The following is a 24,500-nucleotide window of genomic DNA, read 5'->3' on the forward strand; positions in this document are numbered from 1 at the left end:
CTCCACCGCATGCTGCCCCATCACATGCTGCCCCACTACGTCGCTCCACCACATGCTTCCCCACCACATGCCACTCTACCACATGCCACTCTACCACATGCCGCTGCTGTCAGGAATATGATGTAATTTCTTAATGTTTTAGTCACACATACAGAGCTCTGCTACATCTCCTTGGTTTTGTGAATGACATGCTCCAGCAACATCCCCTTCACAAGCTGCGGCCCCCTATGTGATGGTGTGATATGCTATGTGGATATCATTTTTTGTATATTCCTATTTTTCTATTTCAGTCATTTTCATAGTGTTTTTCTTATTACATTGTAAGTCTACAGCCTCACTGTATCTGTCTCTTGATGACACCCTGTAGTGCATTAATTCCTAAGGCCCTTTGTTCTCCTCTGGGAGGCCTGGAAACCGGCCCCAACTTGTTTGACAACCCCTGGACAAGGAAGGGGGTGGGGGGGAAGAACAGCAGTTGGAAAGGTCAGTTCCGGTGTGGACAGGATGGTGTTCAGACAGCACTTCAGAGAGAGAAGGACCCATTTTATCCTCTGGTGCTAGAGTTTTGGAATCTCGTTTCCCTGGACATTTTATCCTGTTACTGGACTGCCTTCTTATTCTGGACTATCTTATCCTTTGTGTGGTGGACTGAATATGGATCTTTTCGTATTTTTGTCTGAATAAAGGTCTTGGAATTGTTCACTCTTCGCTTGCTCTGTTGATTGTGTGATACCAGAGAAGGACCCCGTGACAACTGGTGGCAGCAGTGGGATCAACAGAGCGTAACCTAATGGAGAACCACCCACAGAGTGAGTACAGAAATTGGATTGTATGCTGTTTACAGGAGAGAGCCAGAGACCTGGGCCTGAACTACCAGGGACTGACTAAAGAGGCCTTAATCGATCTACTGGTGGGCGCTAGCACGGCCACCTCCTCCCAGATGTCTGAAAGACGAGCACTGGAGACAGGGATCCCCTTCCAGAAAAGCCAGTGGTTGGTGTGGTATGAAGAAGAGATGGCGGTTCTGGGCCCCGGCGTCTCTCAGAAGTACAAGGAGGAGGCTGCCCGCCGGGCACAGCCGACAGGAAGCAATGGAGCTTGAAAAAGGGAGTAACGCAATGTGGAGTGTAACCCCAACAATCTGGGAGCCTGTACGGATCACCCGGACAGAGTTTAAGCCATTTGATGAGGCTTCTGGAGATGTGGAGGGGTTGTTCAAAGACTTTGAGCAGCAGTGTGCTGTGATGGAGGTGCCCCACTCTAGCTGGATGCGTTTCTTAGTGGGGCTCCTGAACAGAAGCATGGCGGAGGCTTACCGAACCATTGATGCACTGCGGAACCGGGATTATAACACTGTAAAGCGGACTATCCTGGATTACCATGCTATCACCCCAGACTCATATAGGGCCAAGTTCCGAGACCTCCCATGCACCACGGGGGATCGTTTAGGATGTATGCATGTCCGAGGCATGTCGGAGATGGCTGGAAGCAGAAAACGCCTTTACTGTGGAAGATGTTATACAGACGTTCCTTATAGAACAATTTCTTGCCAAGTGCCCTGCAGAGGTACGGGAATGGATCCGGGAGCGCACGCCGTGTACCATGGATAGAGCTGCAGCCCTGGTCGATGAAGCCCTTACTATCCGGCCGCAATGGAGGAGGCTTCTAGACAATGAACCACGGCCTGCTCCAGTGGCCCATCCCCCTCCAATTATATCTGCCCTTCCACCTAGTCGCAAGCCGATGACAATCACGCCTCACAATCCTAGGCCACAACAGTTCCGACCACGACCTGGGGGTAGCACAGAGAGGAGGTGTTATGGGTGTGGGCAACCTGGACATTTGCAGTCTGGCTGTCCCTCCAGGATTCGGAGGGAGCCCCACGCAGCCCCACCTCGTCCAGTGCATCTTGTACACTCCACCCCTCCTGAGGAAGAGCTACCACCACCCCCACCAGAGTGGACCACCGACCACAGCACCATGGATACCCCTCCTGGAGTGTACGGACTCCGGCCTCTGTCCTTTAGCTACTCAGAGCAACGGCAACGCCACCTGCAGGATGTGTTATGAATGAGTCACCGTAGGAGGCAAAAACAGAAATACTAGCTAAGTCCAGAAAACCAGAGAAGTTGGCAGCTATCGGATTGCAGACCCCTGAACCTATCAACAACAACTAGCAGTAGCCGTGGGGGGTTCCTACGGTGTCCTAGACCCCTCGATCACAGCCGGAGAACTAAATAGCCTAAAGACAGAAAGGGAAATCTAAACTGCACCAGAGCAGACCCAAAAGCAATAGGCAGCCCCCAACATATAATGACGGTGAAGCAAGATGAAAAAACACTCACACAGATAGAAAGATAGGCTGAGCAAATGATGGGGCCCAAGCTAACTAAATAGGAAAGGATAGAAAAGCTGCTGTCTGCAATCCGCAAAAAACCCTATCAAAACAAGAGCCAACAGACTGATAGGGAAAAAAGCCCTGAAGACGCTAGGCTTCAAAAAGACTATATCAGTACTCAGGTATTTTCTGAAGACAGAGCAAAAAGGAATTCAGCTCACCCCAGCAGGGAATGGCAGAAATCAGAAAAACAAGGCAAAACACAAATGCAAAAAGTAGAGCAGAAAACTTCGCTTTTGAGGAGCAGGAATCAGACTGGTCTCCTAGAATCCCTCAGAGAGATCACCAGCAAGGCAGAAGGGCATCGGCTGCCTTATATCCAGTCAGCAATTCCAGTCACCCAGTCATCATCATCCTGCACAGGTGCTTGGTAATCAGCCTCACTACCTTCCTTCACCAGAAGAGGGAGTTCATCAGACCTCAATGGTGAAGGGGAAAATTAACTCACAACAAGGATATCTTTATTGATGGATACAAAGTGTCAGGATTTAGAGACACGGGGGCATTCTTGACTATCGCTGACCCCCGTGTGGTTCGACCCGAGGCAATTTACCAGGGTCCAGGAATTCCCATTGTCCTGGCGGGGGGTGCCCGCAAACATATACAGCGAGCTTCTGTGCGTTTGGATTATGGTTGTGGAGAAAAACTGTGTTGGATTGGAGTTATGGGAGGACTTCCTGCAGATATCCTCCTTGGGAACGACATTGGGGAGTTACAGTGCCAATTTGTGGGAGCAGTCACCCGACTACAGGTCCTTCAAGCACTACGTCATCCGGACCTCACCGGGGAGCAACCACCACGAACCGCGTCAGAGTCGGTAAGCAATACGTTCGCTGCTACTACATTGGGAGAGTCTTGGGACAGAGAGGAGTTTAGGCGAGAAATAGAGGGTGACACTACCTTAGCAGCCCTTAGGCGAAAGGCAGAAACTGGGCACATGGGAGATAATGGGGATGGCTTCACTCGAGAAAACGGACTGTATTATCGTGTAACAAAGGGCAGTGACCAGGGCAACCCTGACGCAATGACCAGGCAACTCATTGTCCCTCAGAAGTACAGGGCACAGCTACTTCAACTGGCCCATGACATCCCCTTGGCTGGGCATCAAGGGAGAAAAAGGACTGAAAAGAGACTCACCCAAAGTTTTTACTGGCCGGGCGTCTCGCAGTCGGTAGCCCATTATTGCCGCACCTGCGATGTGTGCCAGCAAATGCGGCATCCAGGAGCTCGACATAAGGTACCCCTGCAATCCCTGCCCATAACTGAGGAACCATTTCAACGTGTAGCCGTCGACATCATAGGTCCTCTGGCCCACCCCAGCAGGTCGGGGAAAAAATATATCCTGACCGTGGTGGACTATGCCACTAGGTATCCTGAAGCTGTGGCCCTGTCAGTATTACAGCAGTAAAGGTAGCCGAGGCCCTTGTTACCATCTTTACCCGGGTAGGGTTTCCTAGTGAAATATTGTCAGATCAAGGCACTCAGTTCATGTCAGAACTGGTCCAGTCCCTATGGCATACCTGAGGTGTTCGAGCCATTCGCACCACCCCATACCACCCGCAGACCAACGGACTATGTGAACGCTTTAATGGAACCCTAAAAAATATGCTGAGGGCTTTTGTTGACATTGAAAAAGACTGGGAAAAGTACCTGCCACATCTCCTCTTCGCCTATCGGGAGGTTCCCCAAGAGTACACAGGGTTCTCTCCCTTCGAACTACTGTTTAGCCGGAAGTTCCGTGGGCCTCTCACTCTTCTGAAAGAACATTTGGAGGGAGACATCTCAGATACCGGAATGCCCATCGTTCCCTATGTTCTAGAGCTCAGAGACCGTCTCGCCCAGCTAGCTACCTTCACTAAAGAACATCAGCGAATGGCCCAGTCCAGACAAAAAACCTGGTATGACCGTAATGCCAGGAACCGGGAATTTATGGAAGGACAGCAAGTGCTCATGATTACTGCTTCCCCTGCCAACAAGCTTCAAGCAGTGTGGGAAGGCCCTTATCAGGTTGTCAAGAAAATTAATGACACTAACTATGTTATTGCCCTGGACTCTAGCGGTCGACGACAGAAAACCGTCCACATTAACATGCTGAAAGACTACCACGACCGATCTCTGCCTGTTCTAGCTGTCTGCCACCCCCCTAGTGATACCTCTGACGACGAGTATCTCCCAGATCTCCTCCAGGTTGCCCAAGCTGGAGGATCACTGGAACAAGTGTCCCTGGGCTCCCATTTATCGGATATGCAAAAGGACGATATTGTCGCCGTACTAAGGCCGAGAGCTGCTGCTTTCTCCTCTAAGCCGGGGAAGACTACTCTCACCAGCCACCATGTGGAAACCCCCGGACAACGCCCCATCCAGCAGGCTGCCTACCGGGTTCCAGAGACTGTTCAAGGCATGATAAAGAATGAACTGGAGGAGATGAAACAACTGAGAGTTATTCAGCCATCTCACAGTTCTTGGGCCTCTCCTGCTGTCCTGGTCCCCAAGAAGGATGGTACAACACGATTCTGCGTTGATTACAGACGACTAAATGATGCCACCAAGAGTGATGCATATCCAATGCCCAGGATTGATGATCTATTGGATCGTCTGGCCAGTGCCCAATTTGTGACCACGTTAGACTTGAGCAAGGGGTACTGACAGATACCCCTAACGGAGGACGCTCGGGAGCGCTCAGCCTTCATTACTCCATTTGGGCTTTATGAGTTCCTGGGAATGCCCTTTGGGATGAAAACTGCCCCCGCTACTTTCCAGAGACTGGTGGATCGCCTGTTACAACAATGTCAGGACTTTGCCTGTGCTTACTTAGACGACATCGCCATTTTTAGCACAACCTGGGAGGAACATCTTAAACACTTGGGCATAGTGCTGGACTGTATCCTTACTGCAGGACTGACCATTCGCCCTGATAAGTGCCAAATAGGGATGGCTGAGGTGCAGTACCTCGGGCATAGAGTAGGGGGTGGGACACTAAGGCCTGAGCCTGCCAAGGTGGAAGTCATTAGCAACTGGTGTAGACCCCAGACTAAAAAGCAGGTACTTGCATTTTTAGGAACTGCTGGTTACTACCGCAAAATTGTTTCTAACTTCAGCACCTTGGCCAAGCCCCTAACCGACCTGACCCGCAAGAACATGCCTAGGAATGTTACGTGGACGACGGCATGCGAGGATGCCTTTTCAGCATTAAAGACTGCCCTCGTCACTGCTCCTGTCTAGGCTGCCCCGGATTATAAACGCAGGTTCCTCGTGCAGACAGATGCATCCACCTTTGGGATTGGGGAAGTACTTAGCCAAGTGAACGCCGCCGGAGAAGAACATCCTGTTGCTTTTGCCAGTCGGAAACTACTGGATTGGGAAGTTGCCTATATCACTATTGAAAAGGAGTGCCTTGCCATCGTATGGGCGCTAAAAAAATTGCAGCCATACTTGTATGGCAGAGACTTTACAATCGTTACAGACCACAACCCCCTCACATGGCTGAATCGCGTATCAGGGGACAATGGAAGATTGCTGCGGTGGAGCTTGTACTTACAACCCTACAGCTTCTCCATCCAATACAAGCGGGGAAGCCAACACCAGAACGCCGATGGACTGTCTTGACAAGAAGAACCATAGGCTCCTCAGGCCGACCTACCCCTGCCACTGTACAAGGAATTATAAATAACTGAGCAATGTGGAATAAAGTGAGCAGGTAAGAGGTCTGTGTAGACTTCATGGCGTGCTCACTTATTATGGGGGGGAGAGGTTGTGATGGTGTGATATGTTATGTGGATATCATTTTTTGTATATTCCTATTTTTATATTTCAGTCATTTTCATAGTGTTTTTCTTATTACATTGTAAGTCTACAGCCTCACTGTATCTGTCTCTTGATGACCCCCTGTAATGCATTAATCCCTAAGGCCCTTTGTTCTCCTCTGGGAGGCCTGGAAACCGCTCCAACTTGTTTGACTTTCCCTGGAAGGGGGTGGAGAGAGAACAGGAGCTGGGCAAGTCAGTTCCGGTGTGGACAGGATCGTGTACAGACAGCACTTCAGAGAGAGAAGGACCCATTTTATCCTCTGGTGCTAGAGTTTTGGAATCTCGTTTCCCTGGACATTTTATCCTGATACTGGACTGCATTCTTATTCTGGACTATCTTATCCTTTGTGTGGTGGACTGAATATGGACCTTTTCGTATTTTTGCCTGAATAGAGGTCTTGGAATTGTTCACTCTTCGCTTGCTCTGTTGATTGTGTGATACCAGAGAAGGACCCCGTGACACCCTCCCTCTCCCCTGCATACAGCTGTGTATTATGAGTCTAGTGTGCCAGCAGCACAAAGAGCACAAAGAGCAGTTACGACCCTAAACTGGTTGGAAGCAGTTCTGGAAGCACATGTTCTCTTTGTTCCTGCAAACTTGAATATAATAGCACAGATTATTGATATATACAAGAAACCTATATTTCTGAGATCTACATCATTACAGCTATTCACTACAGCGTTTTTGGATCTCCTCGCTCACTAGGAACTGAGAAACGGGTATCTGCTTCCCCGTAACATCTAGAGATATGATGTTTAGTCTCAACAGTGTGATGCAGCAGCAAAAAAGGCAAATGCAATTCTAGGATGTATTAACAGAAGCATACAGTCTAGATCACGTGAAGTCATTATTTCCCTCTACTCCTCTTTGGTCAGACCTCATCTGGAATATTGTGTCCAGTTTTGGGCGCCACATTTTAAAAAAGACATCAACAAACTGGAGCAAGTTCAGAAAAGAGCGACCAGAATGGTGACCAGTCTGCAATCCCTGTCTTATGAGGAAAGGTTGCAGGATTTGGGAATGTTTAGTTTGCAAAAGAGAAGACTGAGAGGAGACTTAATAACTGTCTACAAATATCTAAAGGGCTGTCACATTGTAGAAGGATCAACTTTATTCTCATTTGCTCAAGGAAGGACTAGAAGCAATGGGATGAATCTGAATGGGAGGAGACACAGATTAGATATTAGAAAAAACTTTTTGACAGAGTGATCAGAGTGGAACAAGCTGTCACGAGAGGTGGTGAGTTCTCCTTCAATAGAAGTCTTCAAACAGAGGCTGGACAGACATCTGTCTGGGATGATTTAGTGAATCCTGCTTTGAGCAGGGGGTTGGACCAGACGGCCCAGGAGGTCCCTTCCAACTCTACGATTCTATGAAATGGAAGATGATATTGTAAGCAGACATATAATACTTCTGTTGTCCCTCTACGAGCTTCCCTCCAAGAGTTATGGCCAATAGAAGGTTATTCATAACTTTCCAAAGGGGGCGTAACCAGTCACCCGGTGAGGTCAGCACTGGGGAAGTCCCTAAGTTTATGAGCTAACTATAAAACAGCCATTTTGCAGGTTGTTGAGACCTGGGGAGGCAGCATACACCATCCATACTGGGGACTGAATCTTCGCCTTTGGGAACCTCTCTCCCCCATCTTCACATGGCGTACCATTGACTGATCACTGTAAGTTCATACCTTATTCCATTTTTATTTTATAATTGTTGTATATACTGTATCTGTCTCTCTTTGTAACATAGTTTGTACTTTTGTAAACACTGCCTATTCTTTTCAGTAAAATCTATAAAACTTTACTAGCTTTGTTCTCCTTGCTCTAAACGTACCCCCCGCGTCCTCCGTGCTAAAACTACGCTACGGATGGGTTGGCTCCTGACCCGATATTGATTTTAATATAAGAACCATGAGCTGGTGGCAGCAAAGTGTGTTTTGGGGTATTTGGTAGACTTTGTCAGTGACGGACGGTGGTTTATATGGGTATTTCCCGCTTGAGCCTGGGAATATTCATATCGCCCTCACTGAAGAGTGCCAAATAGTCAGTACACAGCAAGGCAGTCTTTCTGGCAACTACTTGTCCTAGGTGTAGTTCCCTGACTGACCTGAGGGTAAGGGGGAGCGCCAGAGAGCTGCAAGTTCCAAACCAAAACTGGATGGTGGGATATAATAAATCCCTGATGAACTGGGGGCAACCAAACACCCCCAGTTCATGACATATTGGTGGTAGCAGTGGGATAATAGAGCATTAATGATCTGGTTTGAGCAATCATTCCTCTCACTAAAAACTTGGCACGGTTCTTGCAAGGACTCTGCGCAAAAAGTTTTGGAGAACGAACTCAGTGTTTAGTAGTTCTGAGACAATACATTGTATATAGCGATTACCCCCTACCCTTCTCTTTGTTTTTCTGTCCTATCTTTTATTTGTGACAATTATGGCTGCAAGGGGAGAATCCTGGTACGCTCAGCAGAAAAAGGGACACTCTTGCTGCAATATGCAAGTACAAAGCCATCGATCACCAGGGCAAAACCAAAGGCCAAATAATAATAATAATAAATGTTATTTCTATAGCGCCGACATATTCCGCAGCACTTTACATTTCAGAGGGGATTTGTACAGACAATAGACATTACAGCATAACAATAATCACATAGATCATAACAGATACCAAGAGGAGTGAGGGCCCTGCTCGCAAGCTTACAGTCTATGAGGAAGGAGGAGACAAGAAAGGTGGGTGGTAACAGTTACCCTGATTGTATGGACCAGCCATAATGTTAAGTGTGTAACAGTACAGACACAGAGGACTAATGGAGGCATAAAGCATGTGGGAACATGATGCGGGGAACCTGGTTATGGTAAAACTTTTGGCTGTGTCACACAGGGATAGAGTAGGTTAATGTGTTGAGGTGGTAGGCCAGTCTGAATAAATGCGTTTTCAGGGCACGCTTAAAACTGTGGGGATTGTGGACTAATCGTATTGACCTGGGAAGTGCATTGCAAAGAATTGGTGTAGCACGTGTAAAGTCTTGGACACGGGAGTGGGAGGTTCTGATTATTGAGGATGCTGGCACAAGGTAGAGGCATCGGTGTAACGATTGGTGAGGAATATGATCCTGGCTGCAGCATTCAAGACAGATTAGAGAGGGGAGAGTTTGGTAAGAGGGAGACCGATTAGAAGAGAGTTACAATAGTCCAGACGAGAATGAATATGAGAAACAGTAAGAGTTTTTGCAGAGTCAAAAGTAAGAAAAGGTCGAATTCTAGAAATGTTTTTGAGGTGCAGATGACAAGAACGAGCCAGTGATCGAATGTGGGGGGCAAAGGAAAGCTCGGAGTCAAGTATGACCCCAAGACAGCGGGCATGTTGCTGGTTGCGGAACTGGTGCAACTTGAAGCGGACCAAGACCATGCCCAGAGCGCAGCAGAGACAGTGGTCAGCCAAAGTATGGATGCTACCGAACCAGAGATCCAACACGTGCAGGCTAGCCCTACTTGCAACCAGGGCAGCGTGGGCCACCGCCTGCAGATGGCCTTAGAACAACTCCACGCAGACGATCGTGGGGAATATCTGAAGCTGATCCTGCAATTCCAAGAGCGAGAGAGGGCCAAGCAACAGGCCGATCGGAAATACCAGCTGGAAATAGCTTGAATCCAGGGGCAGAGGAGTGAGGCCAGCGGCGCTCAGTTCCTTAAACCCCGTTCGGTGCATTTTCCAGTGATGGAAAAGGATGAGGACTTGGACATTTTTCTGCAGGGATTTGAAAAAGCCTGCAGACAGTTAACGGCTGCCTGTGATCGAATGGCCCCAATATCTAACCCCAGGGCTCAAAGGAAAAGCTCTGGATGCATTTGCTACACTCCCTCCAGACCAAAATGGAGAGTATGAGGCAATCAAGCAGGCCCTGATAAAGAAGTACCAACTGACTCCTGAGGTTTACCGTAAAAAGTTCTGGAACCTCCAACGTGGCCCACACAACAGTTACAGCGATGTGGTGCATGGTCTCAGAACCCATTTTGACCAGTGGGTCCAAGGACTGTCAGCGACCACCTTTGAGCAGCTGAGGGACCTGATAATAAAAGACCAGTTCCTACATCTTTGCCCAGCTGAGGTGCGACAGTTTGTGATGGACTGGGAGCCAAAAGATGCAGATAAAGCAGCGCAGATCGCCGACAGCTACAAGGCCAATCGTAAGCCGGAATTGCAGAAGCCAGTCACCGCCAGCTAGAAAGGGGGCAAAGCCATCAACCAACTCCAGTACCCCTGCCAGCCGACCCACCGGAGGCCTTGCTCCCTTTGCCAGTGCAAGGCCTACATCAGACCCTCGCAAGTGTTATTCGTGCAATCGGACTGGACATCTCAGTGCCACTTGTCCGGAGAAGCAAAAGAACCCCCCAGCCAAGGCCTAATGCAGCAGTTCTTTTTGTGGGTGGGGCGGGTGAGAGGGTCTGTGAAAATTTGCAGCATGTCACGGTGGGGGGCCATGTCGCTACAGGCCTCAAGGACACCAGGGCTGAATGAACCCTCTTACGACCCGATCTGGCGGCCCCTGAAAAGATTATTCTAGGGAAAACCCTGACTGTCACCAGGATTGGGGGTGTCCGATGTCCCTTGCCGATGACCCGGGTTTTTTTAGATTGGGGTGCCGGGAGCGGGGTGAAGGAAGTGGGGTTGTCCGAAAACTTGCCCACCGACGTTTTGTTGGGAACTGATTTGGGGAGGATGTTCGCGTATTATGTCCCTGACACCCCTCCCCGATCTGATACTGAGGGTAATGCTAATGATAATGATGTGAACATGCATGCTTTACCTGACAGTGAATTACCTGACCATGATTTACCTGATAATTTATCTGATAATGCTGATGTATCTACAGGTGCAGGAGTACTCAGCCACGTCACGCTGCGGAGAGAGATGGCTGAGGAACCCCTAACACAGCAAGCGACAGTGCTAAGGGAGATGGGGAGATGCACGGGAACCAGGAGAAAGGTGATGCCGTGCAACTGACCAGTGCCACAGAGGAAGGTAACTGCCCCATATATAACACTGCTCCTGAGGTAATGGGGGTGGATGGGGAGGTAGTACCCTAAAGCAGCATCGGCTGAAGGATCTGTGGAAATCCCCGGGGAGACAGCCTACGTAGCTGCTGTCACTTGCAGTCAGAGTGCCCAGAATGTTGGTAACGGCCTGCCTTCTAGACCCTCCTCTGTCAGAGGGATGACTGAACCAGATACAGACCCCGAGCAGGTCCCAGAGGGTTCCCATGAGTAAGAGACACTGATGTCACTTCTAGCTGCCTCCAGCCAGGAGTTACAGGTTGGTCTGCACTCAGATGCGAGCCTGGAGACCTTGAGACGCCTTGCCAAGGAGCCCACCTTTGAGACTGATAAGGAGAGGGTGTTCTGGGAAGGAGGGAGGTTCCCAGTAAATCCCAAAAGGAGTGGTTGAGGGATTGAGAGCTGGTCGTCCCGTACCAATTTAGGGGCGAGTTGTTTCAGATTGCCCATGAGATCCCACTTGCTGGACACTTGGGGATCAGAAAAACTAAGGCCCAGCTGTCTCAACACTTCTATTTGCCCAAGAGAGGGACTGGTAACAAACTACTGCAGCTCCTGTATCACCTATCAAAGAGTGGGAAAGTCAGGGCCCGATCCCACGGCTCCCCTGATCTGTTTGTCAGTGATAGAGTAGCCTTTCCAGAGGATTGCTGTGGACATTGTGGGACCACTGGCCGTCCCCAGATGCTACGGAAAACAGTACATCCTCACTGTGGTAGACTACGCTACTCGGTACCCGTAAGCAGTGGCTCTGTCCTCAACTAGGGCGGATAAGGTGGCAGATGCCTCGTTGGCCATCTTTTTACGAGTAGGATTTCCCAGGGAGCTGCTTACCGACCAAGGGACTCAATTTGTGTCTCGCCTAATGGAGGCTTTCTGTAAGAAAATGCAGGTGAAGCGTTTTGTATCGAGTGCGTATCACCCCCAAAGCAATGGTTTGTGTGAGCGCTTCAATGGTACCCTCAACCAGATGCTAAGATTGCTGATTGAGTGTCACGATCCCACCGCTGCCACCAATATGTCTCGATCCCGCCGCTGACACCGGTATGTCACGGACGGAGGGATGCAAAGCATTTGCCGACACATGGCTATTACAGGTTCGGGGGGGCTTATCTTAGTTTTCCCACCGCTATAAAAAAAACAGCAAGGTAGTGTTGCCCTAACAATTTATCGCAGGGGGGTTATTTTGGTTGTCCCACCACTGCCCACAATACTTCACAAAACTTTTCAGTTCCACTTTGGAACTCGCAGCTCTCCGGCGCCCCCCTTACCCTCAGGTCAGTCAGGGAACTACACCTGGGATAATTGATAACCGGCCGGCTGCTTCAATGAGGTCTGGCCACCCGGCACGCTGCAGTGAGGGAATTATAAAATGCTCCTGCCACAGCCACCCAATTAGCTTCTAAAATCCCTTCCGTCACTCTCAGCAGTACCCAGGGCCCAGATCACACTTTGTCGCCACCAACTCCAGAGTTTCTCTGATTAAGTTATAAACTTAATAGAGGGGTTCAAAGCCAACCCAAATCGGTAGCAATTATCTTAAAGGCACGTGTTCGTTTTTAGAGCATGAAGACAGACTAATAATGTTATAACTTATTCCCCAAAAGGGGGGCAGTGATTACACAGATAAAAGATGTTACAAAGTTGAGACATTAGGTATGTACAATGCAAATATAAAATAAATGGTATTAACATAGAGATCAACACTTACAGTTGCTTAGATGGTCTGTAGGCTAGCCATGTGGGGAGGCGGCGCCACATGTCCCCCTGCATCTGGGGTCCTTTGGGCTTGAAACCTCCAGCTCGAAATGACCAATTTTAGGGAGGGAGTACCTTATAGCTTTGGTTTTGTGACATCACGAAAGGGGCGGTCTGGTGATGTTCCTCCCCCCTGCTCAAGGAGTTACAATTCTGACTACAAAACTAATAATGACTATATCTTGCAGAGGGTACCTCGTATAAACACGCACATGGTATCATTCTTTTTAGCCTGTCGAGAACAATAATTCAAGACCAAACATGCAGTAATTATGCCACACCGTTTAGGAGAAATCCAGTTCTTGGTTTCTGTGGGTGCTGGAACCGTGAAAATTATGGGCCAGAACGCTGGGTCGATTCATATTACAGAAATGTGATTTTCATATCTCTGCCGTGTATGGTTTTCGAGATCCAGTCATGGTGCTTCAAACAAAGACATTCTTTCCCCTTAGCTTAATTAACATTCCTTAGCTGGAGAGGAGAGAAATGCTGGCACAGGAAGTGTCTGGTGTCCTATTACAGATGCAGGCAGAGGAGACACACAGCTGATAAGGGGGGAAGGAGGGGGGTCACATCTGCAGCATGTGACAAGCAGAAGTCTCATCTGTAGTGTAACAATGGGAGATTCAGGAATGTTCCAGCGAAGTCATATCTTACTTATCATTACATTGAGAACCAAGGACGCGACTGGGAGCGGTACCTCCCACACCTGCTATTTGCTTACCAAGAGGTTCTGCAGGCTTCGACGGGGTTCTCCCCCTTCAAGGCAGGTGAGTCCGGGGACTCCTTGGGTTGGTAAGGAAATCCTGGGAAGAAGAGCCAAGCCCTTCAGAAGTGTCCATCCTGGATTATGTCATGCGCTTCCGTGACAAGATGCAGACCTTGACGCAGTTGGTGCATAACAACATGGTGCAGGCTCAGGCTGACCAGAAGCACTGGAACGACCAGAATGCCCGGGAGCGGACCTACCAGATGGTTCGAAGGTTAAGCTTCCGGCGGCCTGGAAAGGCCCGTACGTCGTACACCAACAGCTCAACCCAGTCACCTACATGGTCATTCTTGACCACGCTCGGGGTAGGCGCAAGGCATGCCACGTCAATATGATGAAAGTGCATCAAGAACATGGAGCCTGCGTCCTACCGATCTGCAACCTGCCCGAGGACAGGGAGGAAGACCCCGTCCTGGACATGCGGGCCCAAGCTAAGGCCAGTGGGTTCATAGAGGACTGGAGGTAAGTGCCTTGCTATCTGCACCCCAGCGGTCACAGCTGCGGCCATGCTGGAACGCTTCTGGGCTGTGTTTACCAACCGACCTGGAAGTACTGAGAGAGCGGTCCACGAAGTGGACACTGGAAATCATACCCCACTGCTGCGGACACCCTATCGGATCTCTGATGAGATGCAGAACATCATGAGCCAGGAGATCGATGAGATGTTGCAGCTGGGGGTGATTCAATGGTCCAAAAGCGCTTAGGCCTCATCTTTAGTCCTGGTGCCAAAGAAGAAGGATCGGACCACCCGGTTCTGTGTGGACTACAAGGAGTTCAACACCATCACAGCCACGCATCGAGGAGCTGCTTGAGCGGTTAGCTGGCGCGCACTATCTATCCATTATGGATTTGAGTCTGGGATATTGGCAGATCCCCCTGAGCCCCGAGGTGCAGGAAAGGTCCACCTTTATCATCCCTTTCGGACTATAGAAGTCCTCGGTCATACCTTTTGGCATGCTGAATGCCACTGCCACATTCCAGCGGATGGTCAACCACCTTTAGGGACTGGAAAGGTGTGCAGTGGCATACCTGGATGACATTGCAGTCTTCAGTCCCTCCTGGGAGGAACACCATCATCTTCAGGAGGTGCTCAGGCGCATCCACCATGTCGGCTTGACGATCAAGCCAGGAAAGTGCCAGATGGGCATGAGAGAGATCCACTACCTGGGGCACCGGGTAGGCGGGGGTTCCATGAGGCCAAAACCCTATCGCGTCCTGGCCCACCCCCAGGACCAAGAAACAGGTGATGTCCTTCCTGGGCACTGCAGGGTACTGTAGGCGCTTTGTACAAAACTATAGTAGCCTTAACAAGCCCTTGACAGACCTCACCAGGAAGAAGCTAAACCAAACAGTCGACTGGACAGACAGCTGTGAGGTGGCTTTCAGGGATCTGAAAACAGTCCTGAGCAGCTCTCCTGTGCTAAAGGCAGTCGACAGCACTTGACCGTTTCTAGTACAGACCGACACCAGTTAGTTTGGCCTCAGTGCTGTGCTTAGGCTAGTTTCGCACCAGCGTTTCTGCCCGCAGCGCACGGCGCCGCTAAGCCTCGCACCCTCCGGTTATCTCCGCCTAGTGTCGCACATTGCTGCATGCGATCTGCACACCCTATCTTTAGCATAGGGTGCGCAGACCGTGCGCTGGCCGTGCACTAGTAGGATTTTGCGTGCGCTGCGCCCTTTTGACGGTGAGCCGAACGCACCATGTTGCATTTCGGTGCACTCGGAGGACCGTCAAAAGGGCGCAGCGCACGCAAAATCCTACTAGTGCATGGCCAGCGTGCGGTCTGCGCACCCTATGCTAAAGATAGGGTGTGCAGATCGCATGCAGTGATGTGCGACACTAGGCGGAGATGACCGGAGGGGGTGCGGCAGGGGGCGGGGCTTAGCGGCGCCATGGGTAAAAACGCTAGTGTGAAACTAGCCTTAGCCAGGTCAACTCGGGGAACCAAAGGCACCTCATGTTGTACCTGAGCCGGAAGCTTCTGACCGAGGGAAATGGCCTATTTCACCACAGAGAAGGAGTGCCGGGCCATGGTTTGGGCCCTGCAACATTTGCAGCCCTACCTGTACGGACGCACCTTCACTGTGGTGACCGACCACAAACCCCTGAGCTGGCTGCACACCGTGACTGGTGCTAACAGAAAGTTGCTACGCTGGAGCCTCTCCCTCCAACAGTACAACTTTACCGTTAAACACAAAAAAGGCAGAGAGGATGGCAATGCAGATTAGTTGTCCCAGCATTGCGAGCCTGCCGAGGTGCGCATGGAGGAGTACCGAGAGGTCCAGCCTCCGTAGCGCAGTTCAAAAGGGGGAAGTGTCAGGTATATGACGTAATTTCTTAGTGTTTTAGTCACACATACAGAGCTCTGCTACATCTTTTTAATTAGCTGCACCACATGCTGCTCTGCTAATTGCCGCACCACTAAATGCTGCACCAACACATGCCGCTACACATGCGCTCCACGACTTGCCACTCCAGTATATGCCGCTGCACCACATGCTGCTCCTCTAAATGCCGCACCACCACATGCCACTCCACCACATGCTGCTCTGTACATGCTGTTCCACCACATGCCACTCCACCACATGCTGCTCTGTACATGCCACTCCACCACATGCTGCTCCACCACATGCTCCTCCACCACATGCCACTCCACCACATGCTGCTCCACCACATGCTCCTCCACCACATGCTGCTCCACCACATGCCACTCCTCCACATGCTGCTCCACCACATGCTCCTCCACCACATGCCACTCCACCACATGCTGCTCCACCACATGCTCCTCCACCACATGCCACTCCACTACTTGCCACTACAGAACATGCCTCTGCACCACATGCTGCTCCGGTAAATGCTGCACCACCACCACATGTTACTGCACCAGATGCTGCTCCACCGCATGCCGCTGCAACACATGTCGCTCCATCACATGCCGCTTCCCACATGCTGGTCTACCACATGCTGGTCTACCACATGTCGCTCCATCACATGCTGCTCCACTACTTGCCACTACAGTACCTGTCGCTGCACCACAAGCTGCTCCAGCAAATGCCGCACCCCCACACATGCCGCCCCACCACATGTCACCCCACCACATGCTGCTCCACCACATGCCACTGCACCACATGCTGCTCCTCTAAATGCCGCACCACCACATGCCGCTCTGCCACATTCCGCTCCACCACATGTTGCTCCACCATATGCCGCTCCACCGCATGCCGCTCCAACACATGTCGCTCCATCACATGCCGCTTCACCACATGCTGGTCTACCACATGCTGCTTCACCACATGTCGCTCCATTACATGCTGGTCCACTATATGCCGCTCCACTACTTGCCACTACAGTACTTGCCGCTGCACCACAAGCTGCTCCGGTAAATGCCGCACCACCACCACATGACGCACCACCACATGTCGCCCCACCACATGCTGCTCCACCACATGCCACTGCACCACATGCTGCTCCACCACATGCCACTGCACCACATGCTGCTCCGCTAAATGCTGCACCACCACATGCCGCTCTGCCACATTCCGCTCCACCACATGTTGCTCCACCATATGCCGCTCCACCGCATGCCGCTCCAACACATGTCGCTCCATCACATGCCGCTTCACCACATGCTGGTCTACCACATGCTGCTTCACCACATGTCGCTCCATCACATGCCGCTTCACCACATGCTGGTCTACCACATGCCGCTCCACCACATGTCGCTCCATCACATGCCGCTTCACCACATGCTGGTCTACCACATGCCGCTCCACCACATGTCGCTCCATTACATGAATCTTCACCACATGCTGGTCTACCACATGCTGCTTCACCACTTGTCGCTCCATCACATGCCGCTCCAGTACATGCCGCTCCAGTAACTGCCTCTCAACCACATGCCACTCGACTACTTGCCACTCCACCACTTGCCGCTCCACAAGATCGGCTCTTGGGATTGGACAGATGTGGAGTCAATGAGGCGCCTAGAAGCAGAACGTTAAGGGTTAAGAGGAGCGGGTCTAACAGCAGGATCTGACAGTGAGGTCTGACAATGGGGTCTGATGGTGGCTCCACTCGGCACACACTGATCTGTGCTGTTAATTGCCCGGAATGCATTGTGGGGTCTCCGCTCGCCTGAGCGCTCCCATTATCCTCTTGTTCGGTTCCATTCATCTGCACAGTCCCAACAGCAACACTACAAAGTACCCGCAATGTGCTAACTCCAACACCCATCATCTCACCTACAGGTGGCGACTTACACACACCAAGCACAGAACTCCCACCGCAGTGACAACCTACCTGTCCTCGGTGCTGGAGTCAGAGCATGGGTGCTGGCCGCCATTCAGTCCCCGGGGAGGGCGGACAAAGCGTCCCCTCTCATTCTGGGCCTTGTTTTCCTCTGCTCACCGGCCCAGAGACCCCTGCAGCCCCCAATGCTAATCCAGGTCCTCAGCACTGAGCAGCCCCCTCCTCAGCCGCCCCTAAACCCCCTCCTTTTTTGAGCACTGGAGCTGGGAACCAATTTGCTTTCCCCCTTCCTCTGTGCAGCTGCTGAGCGCGAGATTCTGACATTTCTCCACTCTTATCAGTTTAATTACTGTTTCCATAGCAGCAAAGTACGGGCGCCTGGCAAAGGCCAAGAGCGGGCGAGCAAGACTGAGCCCAAGACGGGCACTGCTGAGATAGGACACCCACAAATAGCAGAGAGCCCCCAATAATGACCCCCCCTACAATCAGGAGAGAAGAGCAAGACTAGGCCCGTGACTGGGTACAAGGCTGCAACGGAGACAAGGCCCGAGACTGATCCCAAGACTGGGCCCGAGACTGATCCAGAGACTGAGCCCAAGACTGGCACTGCTGAGATAGGACACCCACAAATAGCAGAGAGCCCCCAATACTGACCCCCCCTACAATCAGGAGAGAAGAGCAAGACTGGGCCCGTGACTGGGTACAAGGCTGCAACGGAGACAAGGCCCGAGACTGATCCCAAGACTGGGCCCGAGACTGATCCAGAGACTGAGCCCAAGACTGGCACTGCTGAGATAGGACACCCACAAATAGCAGAGAGCCCCCAATAATGACCCCCCCTACAATCAGGAGAGAAGAGCAAGACTGGGCCTGTGACTGGGTACAAGGCTGCACCTGAGACAGGGCCAAGGCTGATCCCAAGACTGGGCCCGAGACTGATCCAGAGACTGAGCCCAAGACTGGCACTGCTGAGATAGGACACCCACAAATAGCAGAGAGCCCCCAATAATGACCCCCCCTACAATCAGGAGAGAAGAGCAAGACTGGGCCTGTGACTGGGTACAAGGCTGCACCTGAGACAGGGCCAAGGCTGATCCCAAGACTGGGCCCGAGACTGATCCAGAGACTGAGCCCAAGACTGGCACTGCTGAGATAGGACACCCACAAATAGCAGAGAGCCCCCATTACTGACCCCCCCTACAATCAGGAGAGAAGAGCAAGACTGGGCCTGTGACTGGGTACAAGGCTGCACCTGAGACAGGGCCAAGGCTGATCCCAAGACTGGGCCCGAGACTGATCCAGAGACTGAGCCCAAGACTGGCACTGCTGAGATAGGACACCCACAAATAGCAGAGAGCCCCCATTACTGACCCCCCCTACAATCAGGAGAGAAGAGCAAGACTGGGCCCGTGACTGGGTACAAGGCTGCACCTGAGACAGGGCCCGAGACTGATCCCAAGACTGGGCCCGAGACTATCCAGAGACTGAGCCCAAGACTGGCACTGCTGAGATAGGACACCCACAAATAGCAGAGAGCCCCCAATAACGACCCCCCCTACAATCAGGAGAGAAGAGCAAGACTGGGCCCATGACTGGGTACAAGGCTGCACCGGAGACAAGGCCCGAGACTGATCCCAAGACTGGGCCCGAGACTGATCCAGAGACTGAGCCCAAGACTGGCACTGCTGAGATAGGACACCCACAAATAGCAGAGAGCCCCCATTACTGACCCCCCCTACAATCAGGAGAGAAGAGCAAGACTGGGCCCGTGACTGGGTACAAGGCTGCACCTGAGACAGGGCCCGAGACTGATCCCAAGACGGGCACTGCTGAGATAGGACACCCACAAATAGCAGAGAGCCCCCAATAATGACCCCCCCTACAATCAGGAGAGAAGAGCAAGACTGGGCCCGTGACTGGGTACAAGGCTGCAACGGAGACAAGGCCCGAGACTGATCCCAAGACTGGGCCCGAGACTGATCCCAAGACTGGGCCCGAGACTGATCCAGAGACTGAGCCCAAGACTGGCACTGCTGAGATAGGACACCCAAAAATAGCAGAGAGCCCCCATTACTGACCCCCCCTACAATCAGGAGAGAAGAGCAAGACTGGGCCCGAGACTGATCCAGAGACTGAGCCCAAGACTGGCACTGCTTAGATAGGACACCCACAAATAGCAGAGAGCCCCCATTACTGACCCCCCCTACAATCAGGAGAGAAGAGCAAGACTGGGCCCGAGACTGATCCAGAGACTGAGCCCAAGACTGGCACTGCTTAGATAGGACACCCACAAATAGCAGAGAGCCCCCATTACTGACCCCCCTTACAATCAGGAGAGAAGAGCAAGACTGGGCCCGTGACTGGGTACAAGGCTGCACCTGAGACAGGGCCCGAGACTGATCCCAAGACTGGGCCCGAGACTGACCAGAGACTGAGCCCAAGACTGGCACTGCTGAGATAGGACACCCACAAATAGCAGAGAGCCCCCAATAATGACCCCCCCTACAATCAGGAGAGAAAAACAAGACTGGGCCTGTGACTGGGTACAAGGCTGCACCTGAGACAGGGCCAAGGCTGATCCCAAGACTGGGCCCGAGACTGATCCAGAGACTGAGCCCAAGACTGGCACTGCTGAGATAGGACACCCACAAATAGCAGAGAGCCCCCAATTCTGACAACCCCCCAGCACTCAGGAGAGAAGAGCAAGACTGGGCCCGTGACTGGGTACAAGGCTGTACCGGAGACAGGGCCAAGGCTGATCCCAAGACTGGGCCCGAGACTATCCAGAGACTGAGCCCTGACTGGGCCCGAGACTATCCAGAGACTGAGCCCAAGACTGGCACTGCTGAGATAGGACACCCACAAATAGCAGAGAGCCCCCAATAACGACCCCCCCTACAATCAGGAGAGAAGAGCAAGACTGGGCCCATGACTGGGTACAAGGCTGCACCGGAGACAAGGCCCGAGACTGATCCCAAGACTGGGCCCGAGACTGATCCAGAGACTGAGCCCAAGACTGGCACTGCTGAGATAGGACACCCACAAATAGCAGAGAGCCCCCATTACTGACCCCCCCTACAATCAGGAGAGAAGAGCAAGACTGGGCCCGTGACTGGGTACAAGGCTGCACCTGAGACAGGGCCCGAGACTGATCCCAAGACTGGGCCCGAGACTATCCAGAGACTGAGCCCAAGACTGGCACTGCTGAGATAGGACACCCACAAATAGCAGAGAGCCCCCAATAATGACCCCCCCTACAATCAGGAGAGAAGAGCAAGACTGGGCCCGTGACTGGGTACAAGGCTGCAACGGAGACAAGGCCCGAGACTGATCCCAAGACTGGGCCCGAGACTGATCCAGAGACTGAGCCCAAGACTGGCACTGCTGAGATAGGACACCCACAAAAAGCAGAGAGCCCCCAATAATGACCCCCCCTACAATCAGGAGAGAAGAGCAAGACTGGGCCCGTGACTGGATACAAGGCTGCACCGGAGACAGGGCCCAAGACTGATCCCAAGACTGTGCCCGAGACTGATCCAGAGACTGAGCCCAAGACGGGCACTGCTGAGATAGGACACCCACAAATAGCAGAGAGCCCCCAATAATGACCCCCCCTACAATCAGGAGAGAAGAGCAAGACTGGGCCCGTGACTGGGTACAAGGCTGCACCTGAGACAGGGCCCAAGACTGATTCCAAGACTGGGCCCGAGACTATCCAGAGACTGAGCCCAAGACTGGCACTGCTGAGATAGGACACCCACAAATAGCAGAGAGCCCCCAATAATGACCCCCCCTACAATCAGGAGAGAAGAGCAAGACTGTGCCCGTGACTGGGTACAAGGCTGCAACGGAGACAAGGCCAAGGCTGATCCCAAGACTGGGCCCGAGACTATCCAGAGACTGAGCCCAAGACTGGCACTGCTGAGATAGGACACCCACAAATAGCAGAGAGCCCCCAATAATGACCCCCCCTACAATCAGGAGAGAAGAGCAAGACTGTGCCCGTGACTGGGTACAAGGCTGCACCGGAGACAGGGCCAAGGCTGATCCCAAGACTGGGCCCGAGACTATCCAGAGACTGAGCCCAAGACTGGCACTGCTGAGATAGGACACCCACAAATAGCAGAGAGCCCCCAATAATGACCCCCCCTACAATCAGGAGAGAAAAGCAAGACTGGGCCTGTGACTGGGTACAAGGCTGCACCTGAGACAGGGCCAAGGCTGATCCCAAGACTGGGCCCGAGACTGATCCAGAGACTGAGCCCAAGACTGGCACTGCTGAGATAGGACACCCACAAATAGCAGAGAGCCCCCAATTCTGACAACCCCCCAGCACTCAGGAGAGAAGAGCAAGACTGGGCCCGTGACTGGGTACAAGGCTGTACCGGAGACAGGGCCAAGGCTGATCCCAAGACTGGGCCCGAGACTATCCAGAGACTGAGCCCTGACTGGGCCCGAGACTATCCAGAGACTGAGCCCAAGACTGGCACTGCTGAGATAGGACACCCACAAATAGCAGAGAGCCCTCAATACTGACCCCCCCTACAATCAGGAGAGAAGAGCAAGACTGGGCCCGTGACTGGGTACAAGGCTGCACCGGAGACAGGGCCCGAGACTGATCCCAAGACTGGGCCCGAGAATATCCAGAGACTGAGCCCAAGACGGGCACTGCTGAGATAGGACACCCACAAATAGCAGAGAGCCCCCAATACTGACCCCCCCTACAAACAGGAGAGAAGAACAAGACTGGGCCTGTGACTGGGTACAAGGCTGCACCTGAGACAGGGCCCGAGACTGATCCCAAGACTGGGCCCGAGACTGATCCAGAGACTGAGCCCAAGACTGGCACTGCTGAGATAGGACACCCACAAATAGCAGAGCCCCCAATAATGACCCCCCCTACAATCAGGAGAGAAGAGCAAGACTGGGCCCGTGACTGGGTACAAGGCTGCACCTGAGACAGGGCCAAGGCTGATCCCAAGACTGGGCCCGAGACTGATCCAGAGACTGAGCCCAAGACTGGCACTGCTGAGATAGGACACCCACAAATAGCAGAGAGCCCCCAATAATGACCCCCCCTACAATCAGGAGAGAAGAGCAAGACTGGGCCTGTGACTGGGTACAAGGCTGCACCTGAGACAGGGCCAAGGCTGATCCCAAGACTGGGCCCGAGACTGATCCAGAGACTGAGCCCAAGACTGGCACTGCTGAGATAGGACACCCACAAATAGCAGAGAGCCCCCAATAATGACCCCCCTACAATCAGGAGAGAAGAGCAAGACTGGGCCCGTGACTGGGTACAAGGCTGCACCTGAGACAGGGCCAAGGCTGATCCCAAGACTGGGCTTGAGACTGATCCAGAGACTGAGCCCAAGACTGGCACTGCTGAGATAGGACACCCACAAATAGCAGAGAGCCCCCAATACTGACAACCCCCCAATAATCAGGAGAGAAGAGCAAGACTGGGCCTGTGACTGGGTACAAGGCTGCACCTGAGACAGGGCCAAGGCTGATCCCAAGACTGGGCCCGAGACTGATCCAGAGACTGAGCCCAAGACTGGCACTGCTGAGATAGGACACCCACAAATAGCAGAGAGCCCCCAATAATGACCCCCCCTACAATCAGGAGAGAAGAGCAAGACTGGGCCTGTGACTGGGTACAAGGCTGCACCTGAGACAGGGCCAAGGCTGATCCCAAGACTGGGCCCGAGACTGATCCAGAGACTGAGCCCAAGACTGGCACTGCTGAGATAGGACACCCACAAATAGCAGAGAGCCTCCAATAATGACCCCCCTACAATCAGGAGAGAAGAGCAAGACTGGGCCCGTGACTGGGTACAAGGCTGAACCTGAGACAGGGCCAAGGCTGATCCCAAGACTGGGCCCGAGACTGATCCAGAGACTGAGCCCAAGACTGGCACTGCTGAGATAGGACACCCACAAATAGCAGAGAGCCCCCAATTCTGACAACCCCCCAGCACTCAGGAGAGAAGAGCAAGACTGGGCCCGTGACTGGGTACAAGGCTGCACCTGAGACAGGGCCAAGGCTGATCCCAAGACTGGGCCCGAGACTGATCCAGAGACTGAGCCCAAGACTGGCACAGCTGAGATAGGACACCCACAAATAGCAGAGAGCCCCCAATAATGACCCCCCCTACAATCAGGAGAGAAGAGCAAGACTGGGCCCGTGACTGGGTACAAGGCTGCACCTGAGACAGGGCCAAGGCTGATCCCAAGACTGGGCCCGAGACTGATCCAGAGACTGAGCCCAAGACTGGCACTGCTGAGATAGGACACCCACAAATAGCAGAGAGCCCCCAATACTGACAACCCCCCTACAATCAGGAGAGAAGAGCAAGACTGGGCCTGTGACTGGGTACAAGGCTGCACCTGAGACAGGGCCAAGGCTGATCCCAAGACTGGGCCCGAGACTGATCCAGAGACTGAGCCCAAGACTGGCAC

The 24,500-nt window shown here is 52.4% G+C and overlaps 1 protein-coding gene across 4 annotated transcripts in view; it reads right to left on the bottom strand.

Annotated features, from left to right (window-relative positions):
• The window catches only part of LMO3 (LIM domain only 3), a 134,937-nt gene that overhangs the window by 71,903 nt on the left and 38,534 nt on the right, over positions 1 to 24,500 (bottom strand). Inside the window, exon 1 of one of the 4 annotated variants that reach the window (XM_073564597.1) lies at positions 18,090 to 18,336. The exons of the other annotated variants lie outside the window; for them this stretch is intronic. Within the exon in view, the coding sequence (XP_073420698.1) occupies positions 18,090 to 18,132 (43 nt within the window). The 5' untranslated portion in view covers positions 18,133 to 18,336. Of the gene's footprint in view, positions 1 to 18,089; positions 18,337 to 24,500 lie in introns of those variants that run through there. 4 annotated transcript variants of the gene reach the window in all.

This window comes from Dendrobates tinctorius, unplaced genomic scaffold, assembly GCF_039654945.1.
Source record: "Dendrobates tinctorius isolate UK_male_01 unplaced genomic scaffold, ASM3965494v1 ptg000464l, whole genome shotgun sequence".
Taxonomy (NCBI): Eukaryota; Metazoa; Chordata; class Amphibia; order Anura; family Dendrobatidae; genus Dendrobates; species Dendrobates tinctorius.